The 13,531-nt window shown below is 45.3% G+C and overlaps 1 protein-coding gene across 1 annotated transcript in view; it reads right to left on the reverse strand.

Moving 5' to 3' along the window:
• Nucleotides 1-10,313: 10,313 nt before the first annotated feature.
• The window catches only part of LOC125116209 (SHC-transforming protein 3-like), a 53,265-nt gene continuing 50,047 nt past the window's right edge, over nt 10,314-13,531 (reverse strand). The window contains exons 10-11 of the mRNA XM_047761225.1: nt 10,930-11,225; nt 10,314-10,379 (exon numbers count right to left, since the gene is read on the reverse strand). Coding sequence (XP_047617181.1) covers nt 10,314-10,379; nt 10,930-11,225 — 362 coding nt within the window. The remainder of the gene's footprint in view (nt 10,380-10,929; nt 11,226-13,531) is intronic.

The following is a 13,531-nucleotide window of genomic DNA, read 5'->3' on the forward strand; positions in this document are numbered from 1 at the left end:
TGAGTGGGGAAGATACTCAAATGTACCTATGTGGTTTTTTTAATTTTTATTATAGTTGATTTACAATGTTCTGTCAATTTCTACTGTAGAGCCAAGTGGCCCAGTTATACCTTCTTTTTCTCACATTATCCTCCATCCTGTTCCATCACAAGGGATTAGATATAGCTCTCTGTGCCACACAGCAGGATTTCATTGCCTATCCACTCCAAATGCAACAGTTTGCATCCACTAACCCCAAACTCTAGTCCATCCCTCCCCCTCCCCCTCGGAAACCACAAGTCTATTCTCCATATCCATGAGTTTGTTTCTTTCCTATAGATAGGTTATTTGTGCTGTGTATTAGATTCCAGATATAAGTAATATCATAGGGTATTTGTCTTTCTCTTTCTTACTTACTTCACTGAGTATGAGACTCTCTAGTTGCATCCATGCTGCTGCAAATAGCATTGTTTTGTTCTTTTTTATGGCTGAGTAGTAGTCCATACCTATGTGTTTTTAGTTTGAATTCTGCAGTCTTTGATAGCAAACAGAGATATGAAGAGCTGATGTTTTACATCATCAAATGATTCTATTTTTATAGAAAAAGCATGAGTAAAAGAATTCTCATTTGAAACATAAGGCTGTGAACAGACATTGTCTTAACCTATCTTCGCCAACTCTGGTGAAACGACAGTAGAGGAATAAACTTCTAAAACAAAAGAGATGGAGGTGGATTGCCAGAGGATACTGTACCCTTGGCACTCTGTGGGACAGCAGCAGAGTTGAGATAAAAGAAGGAGGAGGAGGGTAGCTGGGGGTGGGAGCCTTCAGCTCTGGAGAGAGGGAGAGCCATTAGCTGCCTGGAAGACGGCTCTAGCTCCCAGTTCCACCTCCTCCTTCCCCTTTGCCTCCTTACAGCCAGACTAGAATTTGACCTGCAGGGAAGAAGCCAGAGTGTTTATCCAAACACATTAAATAAGATGCCCAGGGAAAAGTAAGGCTAGAGGAAAGTAATGCTGATTCCAAGGAAAGTGCTCCTGGGAGGCATCCAGCCTATGAGTCCAAGTCTCTTCCTCTCCTTCTCAACCTACAGTCATCTAATCTGTCAGATGCCATTGCCCTGATCTCATCACCCCCCCAATCTCCCTATCCTATGTCTCACCCACCACACACACACATCCAATCAGTCAGTCACCGATGCCAATGCCAGGAAAGACTGGGGAGAAAGAGACCCAAATGTATTACAGCAGAGGAGACCCATCCTAGGAAAATCAGTCCAGTGTTTTGTTCTTTGTGGCGGGGAAATGTACTGGGCGTCTTAATAACGCCAGTACTGAGAAAAGAAAAATCATGATGAGCAAACAAACACCTGACCCTAGAAGATAATTTGGAAAAGAGACAAAATATTTAAAACAACTCATTTTCATAACCTCAAAAAATGGAGTTCCCATTGTGGCTCAGCAGTAACAAACCTGACTGGTATCCATGAGGATGTGGGTTCGATTCCCAGCCTCACTCAGTGGGTTAAGGATCTGGCATTACCGTGAGCTGTGGTGTAGGTGGCAGACGCAGCTCGGATCTGGCATTGCTGTGGCTGTGGTGTAGGCTGGCAGCTATACTCTGATTCAACCCCTAGCCTGGAACCCTCCATATGCCCTCGGTGCAGCCCCCAAAAGACAAAAACAAAAACCCAAAAAGTAAAAAATATACTTCTTTTTTTAACCATTAAAAAGAACAAGATGCGCAAAAAATAAGACAATCAGAAGACAACAAATTTTTCTTTAGAAATTAAATACATATTTTGTAAAATTATACATATATTAAGTTTGGAAGGAAAGCTTTGAGAACAGAGCAAATTTTCAAAGAACTGGAAACTTGCAGGAAAGAAGACACAGAAGGTCAATCCAAGAGGCCAGCTCCCCGACCAGTTGTTCCAAAAGGAAAGACTATAGAAGGCAAGACATTATCAAAGAAATAATATGAGGAAAATTGTGCTCTGACCTAAGAAAAACAAAAGTTTTCAGATTGAAAGAGTATGTCACATACCTCTAAAAATGAATGAGAACAGGAACACACCTGGATTCATGACCAGGTCATTGCAGAAGATAAAAGAGAAAAACTAAAAATCTCTAGAAGGTAAAGAAAAAGAAACTCACAAAAGATCAAGAATTGGAGGAGTTAACAAATCCGACTAGGAACCATGAGGTTGCAGGTTCGATCCCTGCCCTTGCTCAGTGGGTTGACGATCCGGCGTTGCCGTGAGCTGTGGTGTAGGTTGCAGATGCGGCTCGGATCCCGCGTTGCTGTGGCTCTGGTGTAGGCTGGTGGCTACAGCTCCGATTCGACCCCTAGCCTGGGAACCTCCATATGCCACAGGAGCGGCCCAAGAAATGGCAATAAGACAAAAAAAAAAAAAAAAAAGAAAAGAATTGGAGCAGCCATGTAAGTGAATCAAAGTGACATCAAAATATATTTTCAAACATGCAGAGATGAGAAAGGTCCTGCCCGTGCACCTGTTTTGAGAACACTTCAGTGAGTGAAAAAAATCACAAAAGAGAGAGATACAGTAGACACAGCAGGTTGAAACCCACCCAGAATGCCAATGAAAATAAGTCCATAGAACAATGGATTTGTTTTAGAAATCTATTAGTCCACATTAGAGTGGGACATCAGACTGGCTTCATGGGTATTCCAAAAATAGAATAAGCTGGATAATAGCAATGACACGGTGAGGAATACTTAGGTCTCTTCTCTCAAGAAGAGGGCAGTGAGAAACTTCAGGATTAACTTATTTAAAAGTAAGGAGTTCCCACTGTGGCTCAGCAGTAAGGAACCCGACTAGGATCCATGAAGATGTGGGATCGATCCCTGGCCTCCCTCAGTGGGTTAAGGATCCGGCATTGCCGTGAGCTGTGGTGGAGGTCGAAGATGCGGTTCAGATCCTGCACCGCCGTGGCTGTGTGGTAGGCTGGCAGCTGCAGCTCCGACTGGACCCCTAGTCTGGAAACTCCCATATGCTGTGGGTGTGGCCCGAAAGAAAGAAAGAAAGAAAAGAAAAGAAAGAACAAGAAGGAAAAAAAAGGAAAGAAGAAAGAAAAAGAAAGAAAGAAAAATATATAGGAACAACTATAATCCACTGAATAAAACAAGAAACCATGCGTCCTTATCAACACAAATAAATGAATAGGTTGAAAGTTTGATCCGAAAGAGGGTATTTGCACAGTTTCAAAGTACCTCCCTCCAAATATTAATTCAAGGGAAAGGAGAGAGTCTGACATGGAGAACACCTCCTCAGTGAAGCTGCCCAGGTGAACACTCACAAACTGCCAGCCTTGCCCCGGAGAGGCACGTGGTGACGTCAGCAGCACTGTTTCAGCCAAGTTGCGTCCCCTGAACCCAGTGAGGAGGAAGCCTCAGAGGAGGCCAGAGGTCCCAGGCTAAGGGCGACTAAAGGGATGTGGCCACTAAATGCGGCACGTGATGCTGAACTGGATCCTTTCAGGACAAAGGACGTCCTGGAGCAATGAAAGGGCTCTGGGAGGATGCGGCAGTGGTGATGCCCCAGGTGAAAGGCCTGATGTGGATGCCTGCGCACAGTTAGGAAGGAGGCTGGTTCGCTGGAATTCATCCTTAAGTACTCGTGGGAGGTGACAGGATAGCTGGGCAACTTACTTTCAAATGACTCTGGAGCGAAAAGGTTTTCGTCCTGTGCTTTCAAAAGATACTCCAAAAAAATTCACAGAGAGAGATACAGGCGAACGATATTGGAACAACATTGGTAATTTTTGCAATGGGTAACAAGTCTACGGGAATTCATTAGACCATTTTCTTTACACTTGTGCATTAACGGAAACAACAAAGCTACTGCTGACAGAAGACAGAAGGGAAGGAGGTGGAGGAAAGAAAGGACCAGCAGGTGCCCATTCCCCACAGGCAGGGGAGGATGTGCTGAGACACTCCCCTCGACACTGAGGGAACAAGAGAGGCTTGGCAGGTTTTAAAACACTGAAACAACCACAAGAAAAACTACAGCACTTGTCCAAAAAAGAAAGAAGTGGCAAAAAGGAGGCAAACTGGAGTTCCCCTCATGGCTCAGTGGCAACGAACCTGACTGGTATCCATGAAGATGCGGGTTCCGTCCCTGGCCTTGATCAGTGGGTCAGGGACCCGGTGTTGCCGTGAGCTGTTGGTATAGGTCAGAGATGCAGCTTGGATTGTGTTGCTGTGGTGTAGGCCGGTGGCTACAGATCTGATTCGACCCCTAGCCTGGGAACTTCCATACGCCGAGGGTACGGCCCTAAAAAGACAAAAACAAAAAACAACCACCAAAAAAATGAGGCAAACTACTAAAGAGTTTTCACAAAGAACATTACAACATGATGTCCTGAAATACTGAATCAATGAATAGCCATCCCAGCAGTTTCGAGAGAATTTTGAAGAGAAACTGTTGGCTGGGCTTGTCTCTCAGAATTGAGAGTGGGCTGAGGAGGGGCAGGGAGCTATTATTCTTCACTAAAGTCTTCCTGTAGTATCTTATGTGTTTTCTATTTTGGGGATGTCACATTGACAGAAAGTTTAAAGACCTGCCACTGAGGTGGCTTATCAGTCAAGCACTCTTCGCACTTCCTTACATTTTTCCACCTCTCTTGGGGTCAGGGCAGGACTAATGGACCATGAGGTGAGTGACATGTGTCCCTTCCTCAGGGAAGCCACTGAGAGCCAATGTGCTTCCTCCAGCCCTCTCATCTCCATGGCAACAAGGCAGCCCAGTAACGCGCTTGCATCCTTGAGCCACCCAAGCAAGGACCAGGGAGCCGCCCAACACACACAGGCTTGGTTGAAGCTCTGCTGGGTTCAACCGCATTTAACCAGAATCCACCTTGTATTTGTTACAGCAGCACAGCCCAGACTGTACAATGGGAATTCTAAAATAACAACAGGGCTTATTAAGTGGAAGGATCGGGGGACTTTTTTGTCTTCTTAATTATTCTGGGAAGAAAATTAAAACCAAATAAATGTGGATGATGGATGGTGGTCATGGTTTGGTGATGTTTTTGAAAGCAGAAGCCTCTGCGTGGGCTCTGAACCATGCCAAAACCTGAGACCATGTGAATGAAGCCCACGGAACACCCGGCCACACGTGGCGGCAGCTTATTTAAATGCAAGCCCGGAGCCCATCTCACTTTGCTGGCCAAAGTGATGAATCAAGGAGAAATGACTCAGGGAATAATTTTAGACACAGAGGGCTGACTAAATGATTCTGAAAGATGTTCAAAAGAAAAAAAAAAAAAGGGGGGCACCAGACTCCATCTCTGAGGCTGTGTTCATAGAGACCCACTCACCGGCCTCTTTCCAGCTGCTCTTATCTAGGGTCGGTAGCCTCAGCCCCTCCCCAGGAGCTCAGAAGCCCTGCCACGAGCGTGCTTGTCACCCACGTTTCCAGCACTCTCAGGCGCCCTCGTCTTGAACAGTCAGTGCACAGCAGGATGGCACTCAGGTTGGTGTCCTCTGGGGTAAATTTAGACGCAGAACTGCTTTGCATCCTCGTCTCTCTGAGTAATCTGTTCTGCCAAGTTTCCCCCTTTATAGTCAGGGACCAACCAATTACCATGAAAATCAGATGAATAAATATTGAAGAGAATGTGTTCATCGTCTATTTCGGTGTCCTCACAGCAAGGAAGCGGCATTGCATTTTTAATTAAGTCTTCCATTTCCATGTTCTTTTTAGACTAAAGCCGCTGTCTGTGGGATCCACTAAGCTAGATCATCAGATCCAGGAAAAGGCCCCCCAAAAGACCAGTTATTAGTCGGGGTGATTTACACATTTTCCTAAACACACTGAAAAGTTCTCCTCCAAAATTTAAGTTGTATAGCCAGCATAGCATGGGGTGTTTGGGGCTCAGACATCTGGTCTACGTTCATTTTCTTCCACTTATCTTGACACTGGTTTGTGAATGTGTAACACATTTGGAGTAGGACATAACTTTTGCGTAGGTCATCCTTTTGTTATTATGACTGAGTAAACAAAAAAATAAATCATCTTTGGTCTATAAGAGGGTATAATTTAGCTAAACTTCAACTTTTTGTTTTTTAAAAATACTCAAAATTTTCCATTGAAATATTGATATTCCCATAGCATTGCTTAGAAATTTTCTCTCCTATTTTCTTTCAGATAACAACTGATTTCCTAGGCAGCCAGCGAAGACGGAAAGAACTCTGGAAAAGCCTGAAGTTGATTGATGTATTCAATTGTCTAACGCTTAATGAACATCAACTATGTGCCAGGCACTATTCCAGATGGTGGCAAGTACTGCAGTCTAAGGGGGAGAGTCTGTGGGCTCTGCAAATAAAAGAGTGCTTATTTGTGACAAGTGCTTAAGGGTAAAAAAAACCCAAAGGAACATGGGCTTTGATACGGTTATTGATTAACATCCGTGCCTTGAGGGTTCCAAGGACTAACATCCCCACAGGCCTTGTTTGTTACTGGAAGTATATCTGTTTTATGCCCAGGTGGACCTTAATCTCTAGCCCACTCCTCAACTGAAAGAGAAGAAATGAGAGGCATTTCCCCGTCTAGGAAAGAGAAGAACAAAGGGACCATAAGACTTACGGGATGTATCCACCTCTAAGACCCCCTATTGGACAAGGACTGATATAGGTAAACTGGGCAAGACCAATGAGAAAAAGAGCTTATAGCTAAACCCCACCCCACGTTGGTACTCCTGTCTTTGAGAAATTAAAAAACCTCCATAGAACAATACAAAGGAGGACCCTTCCTGCGCCTTCCAGTGTCTGTGCTGTGAGCTATTTGCTTTCCTGTAATGAAGACTTTCGGCTTACCTGCTGCCTGTGTGTGTTCTCGAAGTTCATTCTTCGGCTCCGTGAACAAGAACCCGGACTCGAATAATAATTATGAGAGGTGAGTGTGACACCCAAACCAGATGAACACATGCAGGCCAAGGAAACAAAGGAAGTGAAGACAATAGAGACAGATTTCTCTTATGAACAGCATCCAAAAAAAAACCCTGAGTGGACTAGGAGAACCTGAAATCCACGATTACTATGTCAAGACCAAGCAGGGTTTATACCATGATGCAACATCAGAAAAATCTGCCAGCCTGATTTCCCCCCATAAATGGACTGAAGGGGGAGAAAAAGGCAGTATTATCTCAAAAACTGCTGAAAAGACATTTGATAATGTTTGGTACCCACATAGGATAAAAGTAGTTATGTAATTAACATATATGCTAGCGAGAGCAGAAAATGTCCTTGTAATGGGTTTATAGACATATCCCAGGTGCCAAAAACAATGCCTGGATTAGTTGTCATTCGGCACACATTTATTGAGTGAGTGAATGAATGAATGAAATTCTCTAGGCGGGTAAAGACATCTACCAAAAGCTTAAATCATCCTTAAGGAGACAAAACCTCAAACAGTTCCTTTCATGTTGGAAACTGGACAAGGGCGCCCTCTCCTGGTCAATGCTCAACGGTGCCCTGGTCAGCTCAGCGGCTCCCTGCAAGGTTTGGGATTGGAAGGTAGAAGAAAAAACTGTCAGTGTTTGCAATGGCATGACTGCCGGTCCAGTAAAACTACCACAGTGGCAACAGTTCCCGGCCCAGGGTCACACGATATTCCTCTCCCTGCAGCAGTAACTATTGAGAAAAAGTAATCAAAAATAACATACCACTTACAATAGTAACTCAAACTAGACATTCTAGGAAGTAACCTAACAAAGAAAGGAAACAGAAGAACTTTCTGGAGAGCATTTTAAAATTCTCACAAAAGACATCCTAAAACTAAATAAGTGGAGACTTAGGCAATGTTCACGTATATGATGATTTAATATTGCAAAAAGTCAGCTCTCCCTAAATTAATCTATAAACTCAGTGCAGGTTCTACCAAAACCCCAGCATGTATTTTTTGGTGACTTGATAAATTGAATCTAAAATCAGAACAAAGAATAAAGGTCTGCGAATGGCCAAAACAACTTATTAAAAAGGAGACTCAAGAGGAAGGGCTCGTACTCCCAGGTGTTATGTTAAGTCAATTTAAAGCCACAGTGACTGATGCAGGATGGAATTTATACAAGGAACAGTCGAATCAATAGCACAGAACAGATTCAGAGACAGAATCATGACTCAGAGACCTGAGCGTGTGATAGAAGGACATTACTACCAAAGACGAAAGATGAATTATGTAGAAACAGTGCCTGGGAAAATGGTTCACTACAGGGAGTTTTGTTTTGTTTTATTGTGGGTTTTTGTTTTTTTTTTTTGGTCTTTTTAAGCCGCACCCACGACATATGGAAGTTCCTAGGCTAGGGGTTGAATCAGAGCTGTAGCCACCAGCCTACACCACAGCCACAGCAATGCTGGATCCAAGCTGCATCTATGACCCACACCACAGCTCATGGGAACGCCAGATCCTTAACCCACTGAGCGAGGCCAGGGATTGAACCCACATCCTCCTGGATACTAGTCAGGTTCATTATTGCGGAGCCACAACGGGAACTCCCAGGGACTTTTTCTTAAAATGTTAATCAACTACCTTATATCATCTTCAAAAGTAGCTTCAGTTGGAATTGGAAGGTAAATTTGAAAGAGGAAACTACAAAGCCAATAAGAGAAACCATAGAAGGATACCATATATCTGATTTGTAGGTGAGAAATCTCTTCAAGGTCAAACCTGAAAACCATAAAGGGGAAAACTTATGGGTTCAGCTACATTCCAGAAAAAAAAGACTTTGTTGATGAAAAACATCACAGACAAAATTATTTGATGGTGAAGAAGCGGGAGAGTAGGCTGGGAAAAGTTCGGGAAAACCCAGTAAGATTAAAAGAGAAACATGGTGAAAAGATAGGAACATAAAATGTAGAGAGAAACCTGATAAAGTACACTTGAAGAATTGCACAGCAAACACTGAGACATCACTCCCCACCCCCACCAAATTAGCAAGACTAGAGAAGAGGCCGATGTGGGACCCTAGGCTCTGCTGCTGTGCCTGTTGGTAGCCCAGCTATTCTGGAAGCAGATGCAACCCCCTGTGGCGTTAAATGCCTGGGATTATATCCTGGGACCAAAAACTCTATTCCTGTGATGTATGTGCCCCAGCGAGACCACCCCGGGTTCAGGGGAAACAGGCACAAGGTTTGCAGTGCCTGCAGTTTTTCAGTCTTCATGAGAAAGCTTGAGAATTGACATGCAGATCCTATATCCAGGGAACCCCAGGCAGACTACCTAAGTAACAAATCAGTACACAGAAGGTACCACGGACAGATCTCAAACATGGGTCCCAAAGAGAAAAAGAAAGAAATGATTTGTGGAACAATATCACATTTGCAAATTTCTAAAACACACAAAGACAAAATATGTATGTTCCCTGGCATGCGTGTATGTAAAAAAAAAAGTCCACACAACTAAAGAAGGTAGATGGGGGAGTTCCCACCATGGCTCAGCAGGTTAAGAACCCGACCTAGTATCTATGAGGATGCAGGTTCGATTGCTAGTCTTTCTCAGTGGGTTAAGGATCTGGCATTGCCATGAGCTGCAGTATAGGTCAAATGCTGCTTGGTTCTGGCATTGCTGTGGCTGTGGCTGTGGCTGTGGCGTAGGCTGGCAGCTGCAGCTCCAATTAGACCCCTAGCCTGGGAACTTCCATATGCCACAGGTATGGCCTTAAAAAAATAAAAAAGGAATGGAAAGAAAAGAAAAAAAAAGAAAGAAGGTGGATTGGAAGATAAACGCTATGTTCCTGGGAAGGGTCGGGGGTGGGGAGGGGAGAAGGCGCTGAGACAGACGTCCAGGGAGATGAGGTGTGCAGACAACTCAGTCTGGACACTGGAGGCAACAAATTTTCTCAGGTAAGACCACCTCCTTCCCCCCTCACACAGTGCAGGAGTGTTCAAGTCCACTTGAAAAACAAGTCTATGTCCCTACCTGTCAATCAAAAAGATACAAAGTCTTTAAACCACTGTTTTGATCACTCTACCTGCTGCTTTGTTTTCACTGGATAAAAGCTTTTGAACAAAAATCTTCGAATTTACTCAGTGGTTAGGTTAATGTAATTACTATTTTTTTTTTTTTTAAGGGCTGCTCCTTCAGCATATAGAGGTTCCCAGGCTAGATGTCTCATCAGAGCTACAGCTGCTGGTCTACGCCACAGCCACGGCAACACCAGATCCAAGCTGCATCTTTGACCTACACCACAGCTCACAGCAACACCGGATCCTTAACCCACTGAGTGAGGCCAGGGATGGAACCCGAAAGGTCACGGTTCCTAGTTGGATTCATTTCCGCTGTGCCACACGACGGGCGCTCCCTAATTCCTTTGTTAAACGTAGTCAGGCTTGGACTGTGTCAGGGTGAGGTCAGATTTGTTTATTGACTGGAAGATGGCCTATTCAGTCAAAGAGGCAGAATTATTTAGACACAATGGTATTACCAGGAAGAACCAAACTGACTGTCAGGCAGCATTACTTCTCTGGGTGGGAAAGCAAGAGCTCTATTAATAGGGGGTTTACTTATGGCCTCACCACATTCCACAACCTGCAAGTGAACACCTGTGATTCAACTTTTGGAGATACTTGAGGTCAATATTAAAAGCCCAGGAGCCTTCCACTTCTTTGTCCACTGTGAATACACTTGGAAGAAAAACTTTCTCGGGTTTTGCATTTATTTTCATAAGCATGAGAATTAAGGCTTTCAACCTGGGCTCTGGTGGTGTTCCAAGCTTTCTAACTTGCACGGGGCCTGATCACGGCCTCCTGCGGCCTGGCTCTGACCTGAAAGCTTACGTCCTCTGAGCCTGGTCTGGAGGGTCCTAGAGGAGTGATTGGTGGGACTCAGTGGGCATGTGTGAGAAGAAGAGGGAAAGCGGTCCCCCAGTGCAATGAACCAGGGCAGACTGTGGGAGGGAGGCTGGTTGTTGTAGCCCGCCCTGTGCTCACCGTGCCTTCTGGGTCCACGAGCAGCAGATGCTTGGCCTGGCCGTTGTGCATGCCGGTGAGGACGAAGGAGCCCGGGTTGGTGGTGCTCTTCCTGACCAGGAAATCTCCATCTCTCTTCAGCAGCCCCTCCGCCTCCTTCCTGCTCATCTCCCCTTGGTACCAAGGCTCCGCTTTTAGCTCTTCCAGCATCTTTGCGTCGGGGGCTCTGGGGGAGACGGGGCTGATGCACTCCACAGAGGCCGCCTTGCTCAACACAGGCCCCAAAGACTGGTTCTTGAGAGCATCTTCGAAAGGTTCTGCCAACAACATTCCCCAGCAACACGTCAATCCCAAGGAAGGCAAATGATAAACAGTACTTTGTGAAGGCTGGAAATGCAAAGGCAACTTCTACCAGAAAACAAAGAAGTAGAGAAAAGGACTGGCTGGAAATATAACGAAAGTCATCATAACGAGCCTTTGAAAGCACAGCCCAAATCTTGGAATGACTCTTTCTGATGAGTCTGCTTTCCCCAGACAGCTAGGTATTGTGTCACATAACAAAGATTCAAGTGCACACCTTTTCCAACTAGTTAGAATGACTTCATTTTTGCACTCTGCCAGAGGCCATGTATCTTACATACCACCCACTTTCTCCCAAACATTGGCTGGCCTCTTCAACAAACGTGCACTCTTCTGAACAAAAAAAAAAACCTGCCAACACTGAAGAAAACACGCAAAGGAAAAGACAAGCTGCAAGTTTTTTGATATCATGCAGAACCTAAACCCAACCCAACAAAAGTTTCTTTCAAAATCTTTGTATTAAGTGAATTTTTAAAAGAGAAGAAAACTGGCACAATCGTGGGTGCCTTTTGGGCAACTTGCCCCAGGCTAGCAGCTCTGCATCCCCTGGACCTTCACTTGTTTCCCTGTGGAACAAGGCTCTTGTGTAAGTGTCTGAGATTGAACTTAGCTTCCTGCCCTTCAGAACGCACTTCTCTGTGCAGGGCATCGGTGAATGCTGAGACTGCTGCTCTAACGGCAATGAATATCAACAGCAAGAGAAGGGAGTTCCCATCGTGGCGCAGTGGTTAACGAATCCGACTAGGAACCATGAGGTTGCGGGTTCCATCCCTGGCCTTGCTCCGTGGGTTAACGATCCGGCGTTGCCGTGAGCTGTGGTGTAGGTCGCAGATGTGGCTTGGATCCCATGTTGCTGTGGCTGTGGCGTGGGCTGGCAGCTACAGCTCCAATTAGACCCCTAGCCTGGGAACCTCCATATGCCCCGGGAGCGGCCCAAGAAATGGCAAAAAAAGACAAAAAAAAAAGGCAAGAGAAGCCGCCAGGCACATCTAATGAAATCTCTCTGTACAACAGCACTCTGAGAAATGCACTGCATTACGCAAGTGTTAGGCGTTATGATGATTCTTTAGGACCACACTGCCGACCCAGTACACTACAAGTATCACAACAACAGGAATGGGTTTCTCCTGGGCACAACTTTGTCTTCAGAGCCCAACATTGTTCCTGAGATATAGTTTGTACCTGAACTATTCAGTGAGTGCTATAAAATCAGACCAGTTTGTTTAATGTCAGAAGAGACTGTGCAGAAGTGAGGGGAATAAAATGAAACCAAAATTATTTTGACACCTGTTTAATCATTTACAGATTTGGGGAGAAAAAGAGGTGAAAACTACTGGCTAGCATTATGTTTGTGGATTTTCTCCTCTTCTCAAACATTTTCCTTGATTCCCGGCAGTCGTGGGAAATTTGTACTCTGTTTCTGTACCACCACCAGCACCATCACTGCCATCAGAGTCACTAGCCCCTCAGGCCCACCACCAGCATCACCGTTACCACACCGCTATCAACACCATCATCGTCGTCGTCTCGAGCATCACCAACACCACTGACAGCAGTTCATCGTTGTCGTCGCCTTCCTTCCTGCCACTACCCTCGTCATCACCGCCATCACCGCCATCACCACAATCATCATCACCTCGGCTCCACCAGCAGCATCATCATCACCAGCAGCATCACCAGCAGCATCACCAGCAGCATCACCAGCAGCTTCACCATCAGCATCACCAGCAGCATCACCAGCAGCATCAGCAGCAGCATCACCAGCAGCATCAGCATCAGCATCACCATCAGCATCACCATCAGCATCACCAGCAGCATCACCATCAGCATCACCATCAGCATCACCAGCAGCATCACCATCAGCATCACCAGCAGCATCACCAGCAGCATCAGCAGCAGCATCACCAGCAGCATCACCAGCAGCATCACCATCAGCATCACCAGCAGCATCACCATCAGCATCAGCATCAGCATCATCACCAACATCACTAGCAGCATCTCATCATCATCATCACCTTCCTTCCTGCCATTACCAACATCATCATCCCCACTGCCATCAGTACCACCACCATCACTTTCAGCGCCGCTACCGCTATCATCATTTTGCTACGGTGGTTCAAGATGAATACGAAGTGGCAAGTTTGTTTTTCCATACTTTTCAATAGATACTCGTCTCTCCAGGGCTCTTTCTACCTTCTGTCTCCCCATGTCTAGTTTTGGGAGTAGGAGTAGAAATGGATGGATGAGAAAAGGCTAGTTCTGG

The sequence above is a fragment of the Phacochoerus africanus genome, chromosome 15 (assembly GCF_016906955.1).
Source record: "Phacochoerus africanus isolate WHEZ1 chromosome 15, ROS_Pafr_v1, whole genome shotgun sequence".
NCBI lineage: Eukaryota > Metazoa > Chordata > Mammalia > Artiodactyla > Suidae > Phacochoerus > Phacochoerus africanus.